The sequence below is a fragment of the Myodes glareolus genome, chromosome 9, assembly GCF_982192425.1.
Source record: "Myodes glareolus chromosome 9, mMyoGla1.1, whole genome shotgun sequence".
In the NCBI taxonomy this organism is placed as follows: Eukaryota; Metazoa; Chordata; class Mammalia; order Rodentia; family Cricetidae; genus Myodes; species Myodes glareolus.
In genome coordinates this window covers 95668014-95692376 of record NC_142034.1, presented here as the reverse complement: position 1 = coordinate 95692376, position 24363 = coordinate 95668014, and the positions used below count along the sequence as shown (strand labels likewise).

General features: G+C 48.6%; 2 protein-coding genes across 2 annotated transcripts; both read left to right on the top strand.

Moving 5' to 3' along the window:
* Positions 1–551: 551 nt before the first annotated feature.
* LOC148121034 (prostatic spermine-binding protein-like) lies at positions 552–2577 on the top strand. Its single transcript, XM_087910780.1, has 4 exons — positions 552–615; positions 704–784; positions 982–1084; positions 2164–2577. Exons 2-4 carry the CDS (start codon positions 712–714, stop codon positions 2480–2482), a joined length of 495 nt encoding a protein of 164 aa, XP_087766906.1. The 5' UTR covers positions 552–615; positions 704–711; the 3' UTR covers positions 2483–2577.
* Positions 2578–14175: 11598 nt separating this feature from the next.
* LOC148121033 (prostatic spermine-binding protein-like) lies at positions 14176–16257 on the top strand. The gene is made up of 4 exons (XM_087910779.1): positions 14176–14293; positions 14382–14462; positions 14660–14762; positions 15842–16257. Exons 2-4 carry the CDS (start codon positions 14390–14392, stop codon positions 16158–16160), a joined length of 495 nt encoding a protein of 164 aa, XP_087766905.1. The 5' UTR covers positions 14176–14293; positions 14382–14389; the 3' UTR covers positions 16161–16257.
* Positions 16258–24363: the final 8106 nt, after the last annotated feature.

Sequence of the window (24363 nt, the reverse complement as noted above, 5' to 3'; positions counted from 1 at the left end):
GCACCTGTTCACCCTTCCTGTCCCTAAATCCAGTCTATGAGGGAGACCACCTTGGATACCTGAGTGACAGACCAAGCAACCAATGATTAAGTGCCCCTTGCTCCTTAAGCAGGGCAGGAGCATGAGTGTGGTCCCTGACTCTCTGAGGTCAGCAAGGAGCTTGTAGGGGCTCTGGGAAGTCTGACAGACCTGGGGCTGCCTAGGCTTATGGAGGCCTGGGCCTGTCTGTAGACTTTCTGAGGCCAGTTGTTCCTTCAGCAGAGCTGGTTGAAACCTGCCTGGCAGAGTTGGGGAAGGGCTCTCAGCAAACCTCCCCCACTTGTAATGCCAGGCTCATGAGAGAGAACCAAGGTGACAATAGGAATAAATGGCTGTCACTGTCACCAGCCCTGTTGATGTAAGCTACAGTGCCAAGTCGGCAAACACAGTGTGTCCGGGAGCCTCCCCAGATGGCTTTGAGAACTCCCCCAGGAAGAGCCCCCCACCAGCTCCTTCCTGTCCCTCTGGTGGCCTGTGGCTGCTGCTTCCTTCTGGACCCAAGAGACTCCAGGAGCATATAAGGGGAGGGGAAGGAGGTCCAGGCATGAGATACCCTGGGCAGATTCTCCCAGTCAGGTAAGGCGCATGGCTCCCAGGGGCAGGCATGGCGAAGTCCAGCTGGTTCCCTGTCTAGGAGTTAGGTCGTCTTTGTTCTTTCTCTCAGATCTTGAGATGTTCCAGCCGGAGGCCATGCTGCTGTTGCTGATCCTTGCCGTGCTGGGGACCCCAGCCTTTTCGGCAGATGGTAAGCCAACTGTGGGATGGGCTCCTCTCCCTGGTGGCCACCTCATCTCTCTCAACCCTGGAGACCCGGGACTCTTCCCAGCCTTTGCCACAGACTAAATGAGGTCATAGGACATCCTCCCTGGCTTCAAGGGTGGGAAGACAGGCCCTCCACATGGCCGAGTGGGTTTTCTCCTTGCTGGGTTTTTGTCCACACAGATTATCATGGCACAACAACGGGCACACCTTTCTGTACTTCCATACCTGAGGGGAAAAACCTAACGGCAGTGCGCATGTATGTTCGGAATAGCATTATTATGGGGTAAGTATGAGCAGGATCATGGCACCTACCATGTGTCCTGTCCCAATCCTTCCAGTTTCAGGAACCCATCTATAAGTACATGGTCTAGAGGGAGAGGGAGAGAGAGGACAGAGACAGAGGCAGAGGCAGGGAAACTGAGCTATTCCGTAACCCTGTTGGATGACTAATCAATAGTGTCTTCCCACAGAGTTCCCATCTGGTTCCCGGTGCCTGGTTAAAGCTATTTGATGTTTAGAGTCAGGGAGTCACTAAGCAAACCTTTTGTCTTGTTTCTGTCCCCAAACACCTCTCTTGATTACAGTCCTATTATTTTAGATTCCATTTTTAATCCATTTGATCAACCCACCTTGGTTGATCAAGGTTGAAAATGCATCTGTCTACTGAAGTCAGACACAAAAGGTGCTGAGTCCCCACACTTGAAGCAGAATCTAAGCTGTCTGGCTCGAGTCGAGGAGCTGAGGGTCAGAGGGGAGCTCTGACTGATTATTAGTGGCATGATATGTTGGAAGCAGAAAACCCAAAGTCAGGCCTTTCATACTGGGGTCCACCCTCCTTGGGGCCCGAGTGGATTTCTGCTCTGTGCTTAGAGGACGGCAGGCACATGGGAGATGGAGATGGGACGAGTCAGACAAACTGAAGACAGCGTGTGAACAGGGCTGAGAAAGCTCTGGAATGACAAGAAGGATGAGGATGCCGGTGGAGTCAGTGGGTGGGGCTGGTGAAGTCCCCTAGAGCATGGAAGGCACCTGTTCTTCTGGGATCTGCTGTTGTCTTATAAGTGGCTGAGGTAGAGAAAGTCCCAGCTTGGCCAGGGTCAGCTTCTCGTGGCAGTAGCTGCTCCGTCTGAAGGTCTCATGAGCAGGTTCCAGGTTCTGCTCTGCTTGTGATGTTACTGTGCATGTGGGGGGACCGAGTCCCCAGCAGGCTGAGTAATGACCACAGTGTCTGAGAGACTTTCTGAGTGAGAGACTTGTTTGTGTGTCTCAAGAAGTCAGACGAGAGCGGGGAGGGGCACCACGGACCGGGAGGCAGGCTGTGCTGTGTCTGGATGAGGGTCCTAATCTTGTCCTCTCTCCTAGTGTCCAGGTGCAGCATGATGGCAGCTGGGATGATGTAAGTGGCTATGCCGAGGGGACTCCTGTGCTACTGACTCTGAGCGATGATGAACAGGTCTTCGGGGTCTTCGGCACATACAGGACCTATATTCAGCAAATAGTCTTGTACACCAACAGGCCACGGGATCAGTATTTTGGGTCCCTCAAAGGTCCCAATGAGTTCTCCGATTACCCTCAAAATGGTGACCATGTGCTCAAGGGCTTCTGTGGCTTTTATGTGAGGGGTGGGTTAAGGGCCATCAAGTTTGTGTGGGGGAGTAAAAGTGGAACATGCTCAGATTAAGGAGCATGACTACCCACCCTGGAGTGGTCTGTGTCACATACGCCCCCTCCCGACTTCCAAACTGAACCCACTAATAAATACAATGTCTGCATGAACTCTGTGTCCAGGTGGGATTTGTTCTTTGCAGTCTCTGTGAACTGAAATGAAGGGTGGGTAGAGTAGGTCAGGCAAGGATTAGGGCCTGCCTACAATGAGCCTAGGCTATGGTCTCTGTACAGTGTCAGCTCAGACACCTCCACTGTATCCTGTTCTGTGTATGTGGTCCACACGCGGCTGTCCTCTGCTGACTCTACATTGTTCCAGGCTTCTCTGGTTGTTCAAGGGTCCTCGGGGAGGCCAGTAAACATTTCCCAAGAGCTGGGTCTCACCAAGCTTCTTGGTACTGAGGGATCAGAGAAAGGGGTGCAGCTGGAGGAGCTGGGGGCATGGCTCAGTGGGTAAAGGGCTTTTGTGCAAAAATGAGAACCCAGGTTTGGCTCCCCAGCAACTTCCCAAATGTAACCACAGCAATGGGATATGTTGGGGAGGAGCAGAGGCAGGCTGATCCTCAGTGCTCCGTGGCCAGCTAGTCCAGCCAAATCTGCAAGGTCTGGCTTTAGTGAAGACATCTTGGCTCACAAAATAAGCCAGAGAGGAATGGAGGAAGACATTCAAAGTCAGTATCTGGCCTCCACACGCATGCACATGCATGTAAGTGTGTGCCTTTCCTCACACTCTTGCACACACACAAACATATACATCACATTCACACCCACAGATATAGGCTCACATAAAGGGCCCCAGAGTGCCTCTGAGGGGTTGCTTTCCCATAAGGGTCCACGCAGAAACTCAGGGTGACTGCAAGTTCCTGCATTACTGGACTATGTACAGGTCAATGTGTGGAAGCACCTGCAGAGGGGAAGCAGGCTGAGAACCTCAGGGACTCTTCTGGAGGCAATGGGATCTGAGCCGGGTTTTCACATTCACACAGGCACACTTGCAAAGGAAGACTTAGCTGGGTGTGGTGGCACACACCTGTAACCCCAAAAATCGGGAGGCAGAGGCAGGCAGATCTATGTGAGTTTGACGCCAGCCTGGTCTACAGAGTGAGTTCCAGGACAGCCAGGGCTACCTAGAAAGACAGTGGTAGCCCTGCCTCCATGAGGTATCTGAGGCACAGAGGGCAAAGAAATTTGTCCATGTCATGCAGCAGTAGTAGCAGCATTGAGGTTCAGCTGGGGAGTCTGAATCCTGACCCCAGACTAAGGCAGAGTCTTCACAAGTGGGTTGGAGGTTCAGCTCAGTTGGTAAAGAGCCTGTGTGGCTTGAAGCCTAGGTTCCATCCCTAAGGTCACATAGACTCAGGGGTGATGGTTTGTGCCTGTAATCCCTTAGAGGTGGAGGTTGGCAGATCAGGAAATCCAAGGTCATCCTCTGCTACACACTGAGTATGAGGACAGCCTGGACTACATAATATCTGGACTCAACCTCCAAAAGAACAGAAACAACCAACCAAGCAAACAAAACAAAAAAGAAAAAAATCAAAAATCAAAAAATTAAAGATTTCATAAACAATCCTCATTGCTGTTTGAGACACAGTCTAGCATTTTTCTCTTACTTTGAGCTATTTCACTTATCTTTGTACTATTGGACATCAAACCTGGGGTTTCAACCCCGCTACAGCTGTCACTGAGCTATATATCCATGCTTAAAAACTTCTATAATTTAAAAAAATAATTTGCTATACATGATGTATACATCTTTAAAGCCAATACTCCACGGAGGGGCAGGCAAATCTCTGAGTTTGGCACCAGCCTCCTCTCCACTGTGGGTTTCAGACCGGCAAGGGTTAACCCTTTGGAAAGTGTGCATGGGTAGCTGTCCTTAGCTGTGCAGAGGGGAATGCAAGCCACTGGGCTTGGCTGTGGCTCTCCCACAGGACCTTGGTGGTTCACCTTGCTGGGGTTCTAGCCATCATTTATCTCCTGGCTTGGTAAAAAAGAAATTCAGATTTTGTGCTAAATGGGCTCCTCTCTCTCCTCACCCTTCCTTGGGGCAGGCACGTGTCTTGCAGTGCCTCACAGAGAGACAAGACAGCTGGATCAGGAATGGGAGCATGTTGCCTCAAAAAGTGACCTTCTTCTTCTTCTTCTTCTTCTTCTTCTTCTTCTTCTTCTTCTTCTTCTTCTTCTTCTTCTTCTTCTTCTTCTTCTTCTTCCTCTTCCTCTTCCTCCTTCTCCTCCTTCTTCTTTTCTTCTTCTTCTTCCTTTGTAAGTAAATTGACTTTACCTAGTCTTTTAAAAAAAAGATTTATTTATTCTAGTATTTTACGTACATGAGTGATCTGTCCATGTGCACATCAGAAGAGGGAATCAGATCCCATTACAGAGAGTTGCACCAAAGGTGGGCTAGCGCCAGAGCTGGGCACTCAGGGTGGGTGGTTGTGCCACCCCCATTCAGGGCACTGGTCATTCCACCTCAGCAACTCCTGCGAGCTTCTACCAGGTGCTCGGTAGGGGTTGCTGCAGCGTGCGTGGAACTGCAGTAGGGTGCTGGGATGAGGTGGAGCCAGCATGCTCCCATAAAGGAGTGCCTGTTACTTCATGGAAGCTGCCCTCTGTCCTGGTTGCCAGAGCACGCTGCACTAGAGATTTCCCTCTGATGTTTCAGGGACCAGTGGCCCCTTCCCTTCTCTACTTTTTGAGGACAGCCCCTTCCCCGTCTGCTTCCTAAAGATCTCTCTCCTCTCCTCCCCTCCCCTCTAGTGAGTTAGTTACTTAATTTTTAAAGGCAGTTTCATGTTGCTAAGGTTTGCCCTGAACAAGGTATGTAGCAGAGGTGTATGTGAACTCTCCCTCTACCTCCTCAGTGCTGATATTACACATCTGGACCATCATGCCTCTTTAATTGTGTGTGTGTGTGTGTGTGTGTGTGTGTGTGTGTGTGTGTAGGTACAAATGTACACGGCGTGAGTGTGGATGTCAAAAAACAGCTTGCAAGAGTTTTTTCTTTACCATGCAGATCCCAGGGACCGAACACTTTGTTTGGTGACAGGCGCCTTCATGCCTTTACAGGGTGAGCTGTCTCTTCCAGTCCTTGATGATGATGATGATGATGATGATGATGATGATGACGACCAGACCACCTACACTTCTCAAGGCTGGATCTAGTAAAGCACTCTATTGAACTATATGCCCAATCCTTTTTTTTTTAAGTTTTTTATTTAGATTTTTCCAGATAGGGTTTTTTTTTTGTAGCCCTGGCTGTCCTGGAACTCACTCTGTAGTCCAGGTGGGACTTGAACTCACAGAGATCCACCTGCCTCTGCCTCCCTTGTCCTGGGAGCTCCACCACGACACAGCTTTGTCTTTATTTATATGAATTCTGGTCCTCTACAAGCCCAGCAAGTGCTGTTGGGTGCTGAGCCCCCTTGTCGGCCCCTCCCCACAGCATACTGTCCTTTTATTTGCTTCCTTAGCAACACGACCCTCAGGGCACCTTAGTAGAGCCATAGAACCCTGGAGGCAGAGCCTGGTGAAGGCAGTCCATGAGATCCAGCCCTTACAGGAGTCCATCGGCTTTTCCTGAGTGGAGCAAAGGGCCAGTCAGAGACAGAGAGCAAAGCACACGGTCATGTGCTGCGAGGACAGACAGGACATCTCACCTCCTGTGAGTCATCTGTCACAGCCAAGGGGCCCTCTGGTCTCCAGAACTACCTAGAGGAGGGCCCCTTAGCCTCTGTGAGCTTTTCTGAACCGGAAGTCGCTCTCCTTAGCATGGACTCTGCCCTTAACCCAGCTGGGCATTCCGGCCCTGAGTGGGCTCTCCCAGGTCAGGCTGGGGAAGCAGAGGCTGACAAGGGAGCGCTGGATAAAGATGGGGGTATAAGGCCAGAGCATTCCCTCAGGGCCCCAGGAGGTGAGTGTGTCCTGGGAAGGTGGAGCTTGGGGAAGGCCAGGAGCCAGGATTCTCTCACCGCTCCACTTTGTTTGGGGTGCCCTTGAAGACAAGGATCCTCTGACTGTCCGCACCCCATCCCCTGCTCTTAACCTCTATGGAGAAGAAGCAGGTGCCCACCTTCCTACCCTGAACCTCTGAGGAAAGTGAAGCAGAAGACGAGGCAGCAGGAGAGTTCTCAGGTGAGCCCAGCGTCTTTGGAACTGGACAGCAGCGAAGCTGAGGTCACACCCCGGGCATCGTGACCCATCCTGGGCTCTCCAGGAGGGACTGCTGAGGAGAACCAGGGTGCACAACAGCAGTGCAGGCGACCATGGGAAAACACGTTTCCGATGGTCTTGAAACTCCCAACTGTAAATTTAATTTTGTTGCTATTTCATAACTGTCATTTTGCTACTGAGAGGTGTCTCAGTTCCTAAGACCATCAGAAAAATGTGTTTTTGGATGGTCGAGACCCACAGGTTGAGAACTGCTGATCTAGAGGAGTCAGGAGCCACAGGAAGATAGCAAGTCTTCCTGGAGAATCGGCAGATGTAACACTGAAGGTCACCAAAGGTGGGTCAGGGGGACGTTATGGAACCCTCTTTTCTCACAGGCTTAGATTGCTTCAGAAGAATATACGGCTGGTTTCTTCTGAATGTGTGTAGTATCCTCAGTGGCTCGGACCTTGCATCACCGGCAACACTCCATCACACTGGCCTCTCCAAAAGGCAAAAGTAATAACCATGAAAAGGATCTTAATCACCTTTTGTTGCTCGTGCTATTTTGAGACAGATCTCTACTATGTGCTTCTGGCTCGCCTTCTACAGAGATCCACCTGCCTCTGCCTCCTAGAGTGCTGGGATCAGAGGTGTATTTCACAATGCCTGGCCAGTTTAGGCAGTTTTGAAACAGGATCTTATGCAGTCTAGACTGACCTTTAACTTGGGTGTAGCAAAAGAAGACGCCTTTGAACAAGGCTTCCTTCCACCATCTTTCAGTGTTAGGATGCCAATTGGATGTCATACCCAATGTACGAATTGTAATCTTTGTTCCTAACGAATGCACCATCCTACATGTGTTCAAACCTTAGTAATTTATGTCACTTGGTGTGACAAAGTAGCCCAAGACAATCCACTTGACTCTCATAGTCTAGAGATAACTGTTTAACAAAATCTCAAGACAAATGGTAAACCAGATTAAAAAGAATAGAAACAAACTGCCAAACAAGACCTGAGCTTCTTTGGCACGTAATTTCAAATAACCACACAGACTGCAGCTGAACTCAGTCTTTAGGCAACAAGCAATTCACCAATAGCACAACAGAAGGCAAGCTTTGGACTTGGAGAGTTTATCAGCGAAACAGCCTGAAATTTCCTAAGATTCTCATCAGAAACCGCAATTTCAGTAAGAGGACAGCATTAAACATTTTGTGACTCCTGGTTTTGTTTGGTCACACTGTAATTCCATGTAAGGCACCTGGAGGGCCACCTATAATCCCATTTATCAATAGAGACGGAAAAGTGTTTTCACAACCCTTGGATGTAATTTGAGAGTTCCCTAAATGGTATTCATGATGGACATATAAACTGATGGCTTGATTGCTTCATAGTCTGGTTAAGGGGAAGTTTTCATAACAAATATTAGAGAGAACAGCCAGAGGCATCAGGAAGAGTCCAGAGCAGAGAGAGAGACTGAACCTGGCCAGCAGAGTAGACCTGTCCTGGAGAGAAGTAGAAGCTGGGTGGAGTCAGAGATAGAGAGGGAGGGAGGGAGGGAGAGAAAGAGAGAGGGAGAGAGAGAGAGAGAGAGGGAAAGAGAGAGAGAGAGAGAAAGGGGCGGAGAGATGGAGAAAAAGAGAGAATAAGTGTGAAATACCCAGAGATAGCCGGGCTCTAAGGAGAATTAGAAGCTGGGGAATTTAGGGTAGGGCAGAGGTGAGAAGGGCTAGGACCTAGCATGGACTGTGAAATGTGTAACAGGTAATGAGACACTGAGGGAGACTGGAAGCCAGTGTAAGCTTTGATATGATAATAGATACCACACATAGCCATTTGTCCCTTCTGCCAGTGACAAGGGAAATGACTTCTTTTGGTAGAGGGAACCAGCGTCACAAGATCCTGAGACATGCTGGCTTTCATCTACCCACCAGGGGTCCTCCCATAGCACAGGCTGAGCCTTCTGCTCTCTGGACTGTCATTTGGAGTTTGGGAACCCGGAGTCTCCTTTGGACTTGACAGCTGATGTCAAGACATCTGAATCTGACTCTTCGAGAAGCCACATCCTTGTTCTCAAGGAGTCTCATTCCTCTCCTGGGCAGCTCTCTACTCTGAATAAAGTCCAACTCTGCTTCCTACTGGCTTATCTTGAAGTAATTTTCTGCATCAAAGCCAAGGATCTGGTTTTTTGTGAGTCCAGGTCCCAAAAAGATTAAGGGAACTCCTCAAGGGTGCTTGCCTCTCTCTTTGCTGCTTCTATCAATGACAAAATGTGTGCATACATTATTTGATGCTTAAGCAGACCTGTGTGCAGGGTGAGGGGGTTCCACCCAGACCCTAGATTAGTCGCAAACCAGACCTACACAACAAACATGGTCTTTTTGGGGTACAGGTCCCCCGAGACTCCTTCAGGTTCCAGGTAAGGTGCTGGAGTCAACCAGGCAAATATCTAAGGGTAATGGATCAGCTCACACAGGACTTTCTCTCAGCTTGTCTCTTTATTGTTCTCTCTTTTCCCTTCTGTCTCTATTTTAATTCTTCTGTCCTAATTGACTATAATTTCTTAGCTCTAATTTTCTATCTCAATTCTAATCCAACTTCAATTCTCAGCTCCTTTCTTTTTCTTCTTCTTCGTTTTCCAGCGGTGGGGAAGAAAGGTAAAGTGGCTGCTTTCTGACTCAGTCAGAAAATCAGCAGCCAAAGACCCTGTAGGTGTAATTTTTAAGAGGAGGAGAAGGGGAGATCTATGTTAAAATGGGCTAGGATGTGGACGTAAGAGACACAGAGAACCAGTATTAATGGGAAGGGATGAGAGGCAGGGATATTTGTCCTAGAGGGACAAGGACTGCCTCAGAATAGAGAGGAGACAATGAGCCCAGAGGCAAGTTGTGGTTTATAAAGGTGAGGGGAAAATCATGTAGGATGAAGTGATTAATTTTAATTGGGCGTGCTAATTAAATGAGTCAAAGAGAGCTTTTGATTACTGGACGTCAGTAGTCAGCCTCAGGTGGAGGAACTGACCGAAAAAGGGAATAGACCTTGGTGGCTGACTTTAGGGACATAACCTAACAGTTTTTATCCAGTCAGAGGGAAGCGGGAGAGTGTGAGGGGCACAGGCTGGGGCGGGCTAGTGTCCTCTCCGCTGCAGCACAGTACCACCAGAGGGCTGCTGTCCTGATAGGACAGATTTCTCATCCAGATGACAGCATCTAAAGCCTAGTAACACTCTCAGGAGGGTGTAGAACACCCTACCCTGGTTACGATGAACCATGGAATGCTCTAATGCTCTTGTAGATGGAGACATCCCTCTGTCTGTCCCTTCAAGAGTTAATCCGGCTGTGTGAGCCAATCACATAGCTAAGGACCACTCCTCAGGAAGGCTGGTCCACCTGAAGCTATATAAAACAGGTAGGAGGAACAATTTTTCCTTTAGTAAGATGTTCTTTTCTTCCCCGAATTCCCTCCTCTGGCTAATGCTCTGGGGGCCATCCATGAGTCTGTGTTGGAGCACCTGCCTTTCTGAGTCCTGCCTCAGAAGGTGTAACTTTGTCTTTTTCTTCTCTTTGGACTTTCTTCTGAGTGCTGACCAGAGCTAAGTAGGATTTTCTGGTACCTGGGGCTTCCTTCTTCTCTCTAAAGCTTCCTTCCTGGCTATGTGGCTACTTGTCCACCATGTGGCTGACCTCTCTGGTGTCTTACCTTTTATGTTTTTGGCTCCCTATCTGGGCTGAATAGACATTTGTTCATGCCATCCTAGGACAAGTCTCATACAATACTTGATTCTCTACCTCCCAAGTTCTTGGATTACAGGAATGTGACACCATGCCCAATTCAGACAGTACTGGGTATTGAATCCAGGTGCATGCCAGGCAGGCATCTCTCAATGGAGCTGCACTTCAACTCCAACAATGAACTCTTGAGTGCTATGGTTTATCTGGAATTGGATTTATAGGCACCTTGAATAACTGTCCTAGGGACACACACAATTAAACAAACCTGCATACGAGGGCTGGGATGAGGGTCAGTGGTAGAGCACTCACCAGGAACAGTCAGATCTTTGTATTAGTCCCTTGTGCCCAAAAATAAACGGAAGAACATGAAAACCTCCCATGCTGCAGTTTTAGAGAAGCTGGTTTCTAAGTCACACCTTTTAATTTGCACTATGATTAGGCAGAATTATATAACAGTCTTTGTTACCATCTGTTTTAAAGTTGCCCCCAATATATGTAAACTCAGCCTAAAGGCTGGGTCAGGAATAGATGATTGATTGCCGTGGCTTCATGTTGTCCCTCTAGTTGCCTGTGCACTTGAAAGAAAAGAAGAAAAAAATTCATGTACGACAAGAGATAGACCTTAATTCTGTTTCCCTTTAAAAGCTGGGGTGAGTTTTTTTAGACAGGGTCTGTTTACACAGCCGTGGCTTTCCTGGAGATCGCTCTGAAGACCAGGCTGGCCTCGAACTCACAGAGCTCTGCCCCTCTGCCTCCGGAGAGCTGGAAGCAAAGACTCACACCATATGCCTGGCCTCAGGTACTCCGTACCCTGGGTTTCCCATTGCTGGACTAGACAACACTGAATTGTCCTATACAGGCCTTTTCTTGGTGCTGGTATTCCCACAGCTAGGCGATGGGATTTCTCTAGGAGTGTTGCAGGCTCCTGAGGATGCCAGGTTATGTCTTCTTGTCAAAGTTCTAAAGATAGGCTTAGAAGCACTGAGCATTTGGGTAAAAAAGAAACCATGAAAATTCTATTCATCTGTTCAGCTTTGAAAAATTTTGAAGGCTGCTTTCCCAAGCATTGTTCATTAAAATCTAGAACCATGGTGAGAGTCAGAGAATCTCCTTGAGGAAAATCCGGAGGCTGACATGGAAGGTTGCAAGGCCTTGCCTGCAGAGACACTGGCCACTTATACAGGAAACTTAACAAGCTTTCTAAAGACAGCTGGGAAGGGGAATGGAGAGTTGGTTGGCTTGTTAAGAGCGCTTACTCTCTCGCAGAGAACTGGGGTTTGGTTTCCAGCTCACAAACACCTGTAACTATTTCCAGGGATCTGACACCCCCTTCCAGCTTTCAGGGGTTCATGCAGGTGTATGACACCCCCTTCCAGCCTCCAGGGGCTCCTGCAGGTGTATGACACACTTAGATTCAGTAAGGTAGCTTAGTGGGGGAGAGATGGCAGACAGGAGAACCTTAACACCAATAGAAAAAGACAAGTGTCCTCTTCAGCAACCAGTTGGCCAATACATGCTCAGGTTTGCAAATGTAACTCCTAACTAGGTTAGCTTCTCTGGGTTCACCCCAGAGTCAGTTCATCTGAACAGAATCAAGGCAAGCTCCTGTTCTTATCTATGCAGAGGGCAGCTCAGAACATCTCCCGGGTCATTCCTTTAGCGAAGTCCTCCTAGGCAAGCTGTGTGCTCCTCTATCTGACCCAAGACAAGTGTATGGAGACTTTCGATTTTCCTAGCTGATGGCTGGAGACATGTATTAAATACTTGGTGAGTCTGTAGCCTTTCTTCTAACAAAGGAAAAGAGAAACAAAAGAAACAGAAGCCAGAGATGATGAAGACACCGCTTGACAAACTCGCAGCAGCCTGAGGATTTCCCTTCCCAATTAGGGACTTCTGCTTACATAAAGCCAGAACCTTATCTATGCCCCACAAAAGAACTTCTGTTTGAACCAGAGCAAAGCAACGTTAGTGAAGTTCTTAGCAGGTATTTAAACAGAAATGCACAGGAAGACGACAGTGCACAGCACCAGGACACGGGTGCAGGCTCCTTGAAAGAGAGAGCGCCACAATTCGGTGACACATATATTCAAATATCTTCCTCCACTTTTGGTGTTTCTCAGCTTACATTTCTCTCGAAGTTTTTAATTTACAATATGTTTTAAAGATTAAGCAGAGCATCTGGGCAGTGGTGGCTATCTCTTTAATCCCAGCACTTGGGAGGCAGGGGCAGGTGATCTCTGGGAGTTGGAGCCCAACCTAAAGACCTTGTCTTAAAAAGAAAAAAAAAGACTGGGTGTGGCCGTGCATGGTTGTGATGCCAGTGCAAGAAAGTGGGGAGACAGGAAGATCCTAGGAGCCTGTTGAGAAGCCAGCCTAACTGAACCAGGGTGCTCTAGGACTATAGACATGGTCTAAAGCAGGGATAAAGGCCTGGAGAGGCAGCTCAGCGGCTGTTCTTCCCACGGAGCCGGGCTGGACTCCAGCACTGACACCACTGTCTGTAACTCCAGTTCCAGGGGTCTGCGCCCGTCCTCTGGCCTCCAAGCACTCTGAACATAAAAGTGGTACACAGACATATGCAGGCAAAATGATCCATATACATAAAAATGTTAAATTAAAAATAGGAATAATTCAGTCTTTTAGTATCAGCATTTGGGAGATGGGGTAGATATCTGTTTATCTGAGGTAAAACTAGTCCAGGCTAGCCAAGGTGATAGTAAGACCCCGTCTTCAAGAAATAAAAAAGAGGAGGAGGAAGAAAGGGAGGAGGAGGAGGAGGAGAGGAATAAGAAGACACCTGATATACACTGACATGGGCACACACAGTCATGAACTCCGAATCTACACGCACATACAGTAACACAGAAACAAAAGACCCTTAATAGCTCAGGGGTAGAGCACGTGCCAAATGTATCTGTGATTCGGGTTCAATCCCATTAATACAGACAAAGACACAGACACACACAATATACAGACATATAGAGGCACACAAACACACATATACACACAGACACAGATATAAAGACACACAAACACATAGAGAAACACACACACAGACAGACAGAGACACACACAGACACACAGACATACACATACACACACACATACACAGAGACACACACAGACACAAAGACATATACACACAGACAAACACAGAGTACACAGACACACACACACACACACACACACACACCTCAGTCTGGCCTCAGGTGCTGCAGATGGGATGGACAAGAGAGTTCACCCTCCCCTCAGTCTCTGCCTCTAATTGTGGCTCCTGTTACATCTTGTGTGTCTTTCTATCCCCACGACCTCCTCCGAGTCCCTCAGCACCTGTTCACCCTTCCTGTCCCTAAATCCAGTCTATGAGGGAGACCACCTTGAACACCTGAGTGACAGACCAAGCAACCAATGATTAAGTGCCCCTTGCTCCTTAAGCAGGGCAGGAGCATGAGTGTGGTCCCTGACTCTCTGAGGTCAGCAAGGAGCTTGTAGGGGCTCTGGGAAGTCTGACAGACCTGGGGCTGCCTAGGCTTATGGAGGCCTGGGCCTGTCTGTAGACTTTCTGAGACCAGTTGTTCCTTCAGCAGAGCTGGTTGAAACCTGCCTGGCAGAGCTGGGGAAGGGCTCTCAGCAAAACTCCCCCACTTGTAATGCCAGGCTCATGAGGGAGAACCAAGGTGACAATAGGAATAAATGGCTGTCACTGTCACCAGCCCTGTTGATGTAAGCTACAGTGCCAAGTCGGCAAACACAGTGTGTCCGGGAGCCTCCCCAGATGGCTTTGAGAACTCCCCCAGGAAGAGCCCCCCACCAGCTCCTTCCTGTCCCTCTGGTGGCCTGTGGCTGCTGCTTCCTTCTGGACAGGGGCCCAAGAGACTCCAGGAGCATATAAGGGGAGGGCAAGGAGGTCCAGGCACGAGATACCCTGGGCAGATTCTCCCAGTCAGGTAAGGCGCATGGCTCCCAGGGGCAGGCATGGCGAAGTCCAGCTGGTTCCCTGTCTAGGAGTTAGGTCGTCTTTGCTCTTTCTCTCAGATCTTGAGATGTTCCAGCCGGAGGCCATGCTGCTGTTGCTGATCCTTGCCGTGCTGGGGACCCCAGCCTTTTCGGCAGATGGTAAGCCAACTGTGGGATGGGCTCCTCTCCCTGGTGGCCACCTCATCTCTCTCAACCCTGGAGATCCGGGACTCTTCCCAGCCTTTGCCACAGACTAAATGAGGTCATAGGACATCCTCCCTGGCTTCAAGGGTGGGAAGACAGGCCCTCCACATGGCCGAGTGGGCTTTCTCCTTGCTGGGTTTTTGTCCACACAGATTATCACGGCACAACAACGGGCACGCCTTTCTGTACTTCCATACCTGAGGGGAAAAACCTAACGGCAGTGCGCATGTATGTTCGGAATAGCATTATTATGGGGTAAGTATGAGCGGGGTCACGGCCCCTACTGCTGTGTCCTGTCCCAATTCTTCCAGTTTCAGGAATCCACCTATAAGTACATGGTCTAGAGGGAGAGGGAGAGAGAGGACAGAGACAGAGGCAGAGGCAGGGAAACTGAGCTATTCCGTAACCCTGTTGGATGACTAATCAATAGTATCTTCCCACAGAGTTCCCATCTGGTTCCCGGTCCTGGTTAAAGCTATTTGATGTTTAGAGTCAGGGAGCCACTAAGCAAACCTTTTGTCTTGTTTCTGTCCCCAAACACCTCTCTTGATTACAGTCCTATTATTTTAGATTCCATTTTTAATCCATTTGATCAACCCACCTTGGTTGATCAAGGTTGAAAATACATCTGTCTACTGAAGTCAGACACAAAAGGTGCTGAGTCCCCACACTTGAAGCAGAATCTAAGCTGTCTGGCTCGAGTCGAGGAGCTGAGAGTCAGAGGGGAGCTCTGACTGATTATTAGTGGCATGATATGTTGGAAGCAGAAAACCCAAAGTCAGGCCTTTCATACTGGGGTCCACCCTCCTTGGGGCCCGAGTGGATTTCTGCTTTGTGCTTAGAGGATGGCAGACACATGGGAGATGGAGATGGGACGAGTCAGACAAACTGAAGACAGTGTGTGAACAGGGCTGAGAAAGCTCTGGAATGACAAGAAGGATGAGGATGCCGGTGGAGTCAGTGGGTGGGGCTGGCGAAGTCCCCTAGAGCATGGAAAGCACCTGTTCTTCTGGGATCTGCTGTTGTCTTATAAGTGGCTGAGGTAGAGAAAGTATCAGTTGGCCCAGCGTCAGCTTCTCGTGGCAGTAGCTGCTCCGTCTGAAGGTCTCATGAGCAGGTTCCAGGTTCTGCTCTGCTTGTGATGTTACTGTGCATGTGGGGGGACCGAGTCCCCAGCAGGCTGAGTAATGACCACAGTGTCTGAGAGGCTTTCTGAGTGAGAGACTTGTTTGTGTGTCTCAAGAAGTCAGACGAGAGCGGGGAGGGGCACCACGGACCGGGAGGCAGGCTGTGCTGTGTCTGGATGAGGGTCCTAATCTTGTCCTCTCTCCTAGTGTCCAGGTGCAGCATGATGGCAGCTGGGATGATGTAAGTGGCTATGCCGCGGGGACTCCTGTGCTACTGACTCTGAGCGATGATGAACAGGTCTTCGGGGTCTTCGGCACATACAGGTTCTATATTCAGCAAATAGTCTTGTACACCAACAGGCCACGGGATCAGTATTTTGGGTCCCTCAAAGGTCTCAATGAGTTCTCTGATTACCCTCAAAATGGTGACCATGTGCTCAAGGGCTTCTGTGGCTTTTATGTGAGGGGTGGGTTAAGGGCCATCAAGTTTGTGTGGGGGAGTAAAAGCGGAACATGCACAGAGTAAGGTGCACGGTCACCCACGCTGGAGTGGTCTGTGTCACATACGCCCCTCGCCCCCACTTCCAAACTGAACCCACTAATAAATACAACGTCTGCATGAACTCTGTGTCCAGGTGGGATTTGTTCTTTGCAGTCTCTGTGAACTGAAATGAAGGGTGGGTAGAGTAGGTCAGGCAAGGATTAGGGCCTGCCTGCAATGAGCCTAAGCTATGGTCTCTGTAGAGTGTCAGCTCAGACACCTCCACTGTGTCCTGTTCTGTGTGTGTGGTCCACACGCGGCCGTCCTCTGCTGACTCTACATTGTTCCAGGCTTCTCCGGTTGTTCAAGGGTCCTCGGGGAGGCCAGTAAACATTTGCCAAGAGCAGGGTCTCACCAAGCTTCTTGGTACTGAGGGATCAGAGAGAGGGGTGCAGCTGGAGGAGCTGGGGGCATGGCTCAGTGGATAAAGGGCTTTTGTGCAAAAACGAGAACCCAAGTTTGGCTCCCCAGCAACTTCCCCAATGCAACCACAGCAATGGGACATGTTGTTTAGGAGCAGAGACAGGCTGATCCTCAGTGCTCCGTGGCCAGCTAGTCCAGCCAAATCTGCAAGGTCTGGCTTTAGTGAAGACATCTTGGCTCACAAAATAAGCCAGAGAGTAATGGAGGAAGACATTCAAAGTCAGTATCTGGCCTCCACACGCATGCACATGCATGTAAGTGTGTGCCTTTCCTCACACTCTTGCACACACACAAACATATACATCACATTCACACCCACAGATATAGGCTCACATAAAGGGCCCCAGAGTGCCTCTGAGGAGTTGCTTTCCCATAAGGGTCCACGCAGAAAGTCAGGGTGACTGCAAGTTCCTGCATTACTGGACTATGTACAGGTCAATGTGTGGAAGTACCTGCAGAGGGGAAGCAGGCTGAGAACCTCAGGGACTCTTCTGGAGGCAATGGGATCTGAGCCGGGTTTTCACATTCACACAGGCACACTTGCAAAGGAAGACTTAGCTGGGTGTGGTGGCACACACCTGTAACCCCAAAAATTGGGAGGCAGAGGCAGGCAGATTTCTGTGAGTTTGACGCCAGCCTGGTCTACAGAGTGAGTTCCAGGACAGCCTCCATGAGGTATCTGAGGCACAGAGGGCAAAGAAATTTGTCCATGTCATGCAGCAGTAGTAGCAGCATTGAGGTTCAGCAGGGGAGTCTGAATCCTGACTCCAAACTAAGGCAGAGTCTTCACAAGTGGGTTGGAGGTTCAGCTCAGTTGGTAAAGAGCCTGTGTGGCTTGAAGCCTAGGTTCCATCCCTAAGGTCACATAGACTCAGGGGTGATGGTTTGTGCCTGTAATCCCTTAGAGGTGAAGGTTGGCAGATCAGGAAATCCAAGGTCATCCTCTGCTACACACTGAGTATGAGGACAGCCTGGACTACATAATATCTGGACTCAACCTCCGAAAGAACAGAAACAACCAACCAAGCACACAAAACAAAAAAGAAAAAAATCAAAAATCAAAAAATTAAAGATTTAATAAACAATCCTCATTGCTTATTGAGACACAGTCTAGCATTTTTCTCTTACTTTGAGCTATTTCACTTATCTTTGTACTATTGGACATCAAACCTGGGGTTTCAACCACGCTACAGCTGTCACTGAGCTATATATCCATGCTTAAAAACTTCTATAACTTAAAAAAGTAATTTGCTATACATGGTGTATACATCTTTAAAGCCAATACTCCACGGAGGGGCAGGCAAATCTCTGAGTTTGGCACCAGCCTCCTCTCCACTGTGGGTTTCAGACTGGCAAGGGTTAACCCTTTGGAAAGTGTGCATGGGTAGCTGTCCTTAGCTGTGCAGAGGGGAATGCAAGCCACTGGGCTTGGCTGTGGCTCTCCCACAGGACCTTGGTGGTTCACCTTGCTGGGGTTCTAGCCATAATTTATCTCCTGGTTTGGTAAAAAAGAAATTCAGATTTTGTGCTAAATGGGCTCCTCTCTCTCCTCACCCTTCCTTGTGGCAGGCACGTGTCTTACAGTGCCTCACAGAGAGACAAGACAGCTGGATCAGGAATGGGAGCATGTTGCCTCAAAAAGTGACCTCCTCCTCCTCCTCCTCCTCTTCCTCCTCCTCCTCCTCCTCCTCCTCCTCCTCGTCCTTCTTCTTCTTCCTCTTCTTCTTCTTCTTCTTCTTCTTCTTCTTCTTCTTCTTCTTCTTCTTCTTCTTCTTCTTCTTCTTTCTCTTCCTCTTCCTCCTTCTCCTCCTTCTTCTTTTCTTCTTCTTCTTCCTTTGTAAGTAAATTGACTTTACCTAGTCTTTTAAAAAAAAGATTTATTTATTCTAGTATTTTACGTACATGAGTTATCTGTCCACATGCACATCAGAAGAGGGAATCAGATCCCATTACAGAGAGTTGCACCAAAGGTGGGCTAGTGCCAGAGCTGGGCACTCAGGGTGGGTGGCACAGGGATGTGCCACCCCCATTCAGGGCACTGGTCATTCCACCTCAGCAACTCCTGCGATCTTCTACCAGGTGCTCGGTAGGGGTTGCTGCAGCGTGCGTGGAACTGCAGTAGGGTGCTGGGATGAGGTGGAGCCAGCATGCTCCCATAAAGGAGTGCCTGTTACTTCATGGAAGCTGCCCTCTGTCCTGGTTGCCAGAGCACGCTGCACTAGAGATTTCCCTCTGATGTTTCAGGGACCAGTGGCCCCTTCCCTTCTCTACTTTTTGAGGACAGCCCCTTCCCCGTCTGCTTCCTAAAGATCTCTCTCCTCTCCTCCCCTCCCCTCTAGTGAGTTAGTTACTTAATTTTTAAAGGCAGTTTCATGTTGCTAAGGTTTGCCCTGAACAAGGTATGTAGCAGAGGTGTATGTGAACTCTCCCTCTACCTCCTCAGTGCTGATATTACACATCTGGACCATCATGCCTCTTTAATTGTGTGTGTGTGTGTGTGTGTGTGTGTGTGTGTGTGTAGGTACAAATGTACATAGCGTGAGTGTGGATGTCAAAAAACAGCTTGCAAGAGTTTTTTCTTTACCATGCAGATCCCAGGGACCGAACACTTTGTTTGGTGACAGGCGCCTTCATGCCTTTACAGGGTGAGCTGTCTCTTCCAGTCCTTGATGATGATGATGATGATGATGATGATGATGATGACGACCAGACCACCTACACTTCTCAAGGCTGGATCTAGTAAAGCACTCTATTGAACTATATGCCCAATCCTTTTTTTTTTAAGTTTTTTATTTAGATTTTTCCAGATAGGGTTTTTTTTTGTAGCCCTGGCTGTCCTGGAACTCACTCTGTAGTCCAGGTGGGACTTGAACTCACAGAGATCCACCTGCCTCTGCCTCCCTTGTCCTGGGAGCTCCACCACGACACAGCTTTGTCTTTATTTATATGAATTCTGGTCCTCTACAAGCCCAGCAAGTGCTGTTGGGTGCTGAGCCCCCTTGTCGGCCCCTCCCCACAGCATACTGTCCTTTTATTTGCTTCCTTAGCAACACGACCCTCAGGGCACCTTAGTAGAGCCATAGAACCCTGGAGGCAGAGCCTGGTGAAGGCAGTCCATGAGATCCAGCCCTTACAGGAGTCCATCGGCTTTTCCTGAGTGGAGCAAAGGGCCAGTCAGAGACAGAGAGCAAAGCACACGGTCATGTGCTGCGAGGACAGACAGGACATCTCACCTCCTGTGAGTCATCTGTCACAGCCAAGGGGCCCTCTGGTCTCCAGAACTACCTAGAGGAGGGCCCCTTAGCCTCTGTGAGCTTTTCTGAACCGGAAGTCGCTCTCCTTAGCATGGACTCTGCCCTTAACCCAGCTGGGCATTCCGGCCCTGAGTGGGCTCTCCCAGGTCAGGCTGGGGAAGCAGAGGCTGACAAGGGAGCGCTGGATAAAGATGGGGGTATAAGGCCAGAGCATTCCCTCAGGGCCCCAGGAGGTGAGTGTGTCCTGGGAAGGTGGAGCTTGGGGAAGGCCAGGAGCCAGGATTCTCTCACCGCTCCACTTTGTTTGGGGTGCCCTTGAAGACAAGGATCCTCTGACTGTCCGCACCCCATCCCCTGCTCTTAACCTCTATGGAGAAGAAGCAGGTGCCCACCTTCCTACCCTGAACCTCTGAGGAAAGTGAAGCAGAAGACGAGGCAGCAGGAGAGTTCTCAGGTGAGCCCAGCGTCTTTGGAACTGGACAGCAGCGAAGCTGAGGTCACACCCCGGGCATCGTGACCCATCCTGGGCTCTCCAGGAGGGACTGCTGAGGAGAACCAGGGTGCACAACAGCAGTGCAGGCGACCATGGGAAAACACATTTCCGATGGTCTTGAAACTCCCAACTGTAAATTTAATTTTGTTGCTATTTCATAACTGTCATTTTGCTACTGAGAGGTGTCTCAGTTCCTAAGACCATCAGAAAAATGTGTTTTTGGATGGTCGAGACCCACAGGTTGAGAACTGCTGATCTAGAGGAGTCAGGAGCCACAGGAAGATAGCAAGTCTTCCTGGAGAATCGGCAGATGTAACACTGAAGGTCACCAAAGGTGGGTCAGGGGGACGTTATGGAACCCTCTTTTCTCACAGGCTTAGATTGCTTCAGAAGAATATACGGCTGGTTTCTTCTGAATGTGTGTAGTATCCTCAGTGGCTCGGACCTTGCATCACCGGCAACACTCCAACATCACACTGGCCTATCCAAAAGGCAAAAGTAATAACCATGAAAAGGATCTTAATCACCTTTTGTTGCTCGTGCTATTTTGAGACAGATCTCTACTATGTGCTTCTGGCTCGCCTTCTACAGAGATCCACCTGCCTCTGCCTCCTAGAGTGCTGGGATCAGAGGTGTATTTCACAATGCCTGGCCAGTTTAGGCAGTTTTGAAACAGGATCTCATGCAGTCTAGACTGACCTTTAACTTGGGTGTAGCAAAAGAAGACGCCTTTGAACAAGGCTTCCTTCCACCATCTTTCAGTGTTAGGATGCCAATTGGATGTCATACCCAATGTACGAATTGTAATCTTTGTTCCTAACGAATGCACCATCCTACATGTGTTCAAACCTTAGTAATTTATGTCACTTGGTGTGACAAAGTAGCCCAAGACAATCCACTTGACTCTCATAGTCTAGAGATAACTGTTTAACAAAATCTCAAGACAAATGGTAAACCAGATTAAAAAGAATAGAAACAAACTGCCAAACAAGACCTGAGCTTCTTTGGCACGTAATTTCAAATAACCACACAGACTGCAGCTGAACTCAGTCTTTAGGCAACAAGCAATTCACCAATAGCACAACAGAAGGCAAGCTTTGGACTTGGAGAGTTTATCAGCGAAACAGCCTGAAGTTTCCTAAGATTCTCATCAGAAACCGCAATTTCAGTAAGAGGACAGCATTAAACATTTTGTGACTCCTGGTTTTGTTTGGTCACACTGTAATTCCATGTAAGGCACCTGGAGGGCCACCTATAATCCCATTTATCAATAGAGAAGGAAAAGTGTTTTCACAACCCTTGGATGTAATTTGAGAGTTCCCTAAATAGTATTCATGATGGACATATAAACTGATGGCTTGATTGCTTTATAGTCTGGTTAAGGGAAGTTTTCATAACAAATATTAGAGAGAACAGCCAGAGGCATCAGGAAGAGTCCAGAGCAGAGAGAGAGAGAGAGACTGAACCTGGCCAGCAGAGTAGACCTGTCCTGGAGAGAAGTAGGAGCTGGGTGGAATCAGAGATAGAGAGGGAGGGAGGGAGGGAGAGAAAGAGAGAGGGAGAGAGAGAGAGAGAGAGGGAAAGAGAGAGAGAGAGAGAAAGGGGCGGAGAGATGGAGAAAAAGAGAGAATAAGTGTGAAATACCCAGAGATAGCCGGGCTGTAAGGAGAATTAGAAGCTGGGGACTTTAGGGTAGGGCAGAGGTGAGAAGGGCTAGGACCTAGCATGGACTGTGAAATGTGTAACAGGTAATGAGACACTGAGGGAGACTGGAAGCCAGTGTGAGCTTTGATATGATAATAGATACCACACATAGCCATTTGTCCCTTCTGCCAGTGACAAGGGAAATGACTTCTTTTGGTAGAGGGAACCAGCGTCACAAGATCCTGAGACATGCTGGCTTTCATCTACCCACCAGGGGTCCTCCCATAGCACAGGCTGAGCCTTCTGCTCTCTGGACTGTCATTTGGAGTTTGGGAACCCGGAGTCTCCTTTGGACTTGACAGCTGATGTCAAGACATCTGAATCTGACTCTTCGAGAAGCCACATCCTTGTTCTCAAGGAGTCTCATTCCTCTCCTGGGCAGCTCTCTACTCTGAATAAAGTCCAACTCTGCTTCCTACTGGCTTATCTTGAAGTAATTTTCTGCATCAAAGCCAAGGATCGGTTTTATGTGAGTCCAGGTCCCAAAAAGATTAAGGGAACTCCTCAAGGGTGCTTGCCTCTCTCTTTGCTGCTTCTATCAATGACAAAATGTGTGCATACATTATTTGATGCTTAAGCAGACCTGTGTGCAGGGTGAGGGGGTTCCACCCAGACCCTAGATTAGTCGCAAACCAGACCTACACAACAAACATGGTCTTTTTGGGGTACAGGTCCCCCGAGACTCCTTCAGGTTCCAGGTAAGGTGCTGGAGTCAACCAGGCAAATATCTAAGGGTAATGGATCAGCTCACACAGGACTTTCTCTCAGCTTGTCTCTTTATTGTTCTCTCTTTTCCCTTCTGCCTCTATTTTAATTCTTCTGTCCTAATTGACTATAATTTCTTAGCTCTAATTTTCTATCTCAATTCTAATCCAACTTCAATTCTCAGCTCCTTTCTTTTTCTTCTTCTTCGTTTTCCAGCAGTGGGGAAGAAAGGTAAAGTGGCTGCTTTCTGACTCAGGCAGAAAATCAGCAGCCAAAGACCCTGTAGGTGTAATTTTTAAGAGGAGGAGAAGGGGAGATCTATGTTAAAATGGGCTAGGATGTGGACATAAAAGACACAGAGAACCAGTATTAATGGGAAGGGATGAGAGGCAGGGATATTTGTCCTAGAGGGACAAGGACTGCCTCAGAATAGAGAGGAGACAATGAGCCCAGAGGCAAGTTGTGGTTTATAAAGGTGAGGGGATAATCATGTTAGGATGAAGTCTTTAATTTTAGTTGGGCATGCTAATTAAATGAGTCAAAGAGAGCTTTTGATTACTGGACTTCAGTAGTCAGCCTCAGGTGGAGGAACTGACCAAAAAAGGGAATAGACCTTGGTGGCTGACTTTAGGGATGTAACCTAACAGTTTTTATCCAGTCAGAGGGAAGCGGGAGAGTGTGAGGGGCACAGGCTGGGGCGGGCTAGTGTCCCCTCCACTGCAGCACAGTACCACCAGAGGGCTGCTGTCCTGATAGGACAGGTTTCTCATCCAGATGACAGCATCTAAAGCCTAGTAACACTCTCAGGAGGGTGTAGAACATCCTACCCTGGTTACGATGAACCATGGAATGCTCTAATGCTCTTGTAGATGGAGACATCCCTCTGTCTGTCCCTTCAAGAGTTAATCCGGCTGTGTGAGCCAATCACATAGCTAAGGACCACTCCTCAGGAAGGCTGGTCCACCTGAAGCTATATAAAACAGGTAGGAGGAACAATTTTTCCTTTAGTGAGATGTTCTTTTCTTCCCCGAATTCCCTCCTCTGGCTAATGCTCTGGGGGCCATCCATGAGTCTGTGTTGGAGCACCTGCCTTTCTGAGTCCTGCCTCAGAAGGTGTAACTTTGTCTTTTTCTTCTCTTTGGACTTTCTTCTGAGTGCTGACCAGAGCTAAGTAGGATTTTCTGGTACCTGGGGCTTCCTTCTTCTCTCTAAAGCTTCCTTCCTGGCTATGTGGCTACTTGTCCACCATGTGGCTGACCTCTCTGGTGTCTTACCTTTTATGTTTTTGGCTCCCTATCTGGGCTGAATAGACATTTGTTCATGCCATCCTAGGACAAGTCTCATACAATACTTGATTCTCTACCTCCCAAGTTCTTGGATTACAGGAATGTGACACCATGCCCAATTCAGACAGTACTGGGTATTGAATCCAGGTGCATGCCAGGCAGGCATCTCTCAATGGAGCTGCACTTCAACTCCAACAATAAACTCTTGACTGCTATGGTTTATCTGGAATTGGATTTATAGGCACCTTGAATAACTGTCCTAGGGACACACACAATTAAACAAATCTGCATATGAGGGCTGGGATGAGGGTCAGTGGTAGAGC

What these genes read in the sequence shown, in the direction of transcription:
- LOC148121034 (XM_087910780.1), top strand. Translation starts at nt 712, where the DNA reads ATGTTCCAGCCGGAGGCCATGCTGCTGTTGCTGATCCTTGCCGTGCTG. An exon ending in CCCAGCCTTTTCGGCAGATG is followed by an intron (nt 785 to 981) that starts GTAAGCCAACTG and finishes TTGTCCACACAG; the next exon opens with ATTATCATGGCACAACAACG. An exon ending in CGGAATAGCATTATTATGGG is followed by an intron (nt 1,085 to 2,163) that starts GTAAGTATGAGC and finishes CCTCTCTCCTAG; the next exon opens with TGTCCAGGTGCAGCATGATG.
- LOC148121033 (XM_087910779.1), top strand. Translation starts at nt 14,390, where the DNA reads ATGTTCCAGCCGGAGGCCATGCTGCTGTTGCTGATCCTTGCCGTGCTG. An exon ending in CCCAGCCTTTTCGGCAGATG is followed by an intron (nt 14,463 to 14,659) that starts GTAAGCCAACTG and finishes TTGTCCACACAG; the next exon opens with ATTATCACGGCACAACAACG. An exon ending in CGGAATAGCATTATTATGGG is followed by an intron (nt 14,763 to 15,841) that starts GTAAGTATGAGC and finishes CCTCTCTCCTAG; the next exon opens with TGTCCAGGTGCAGCATGATG.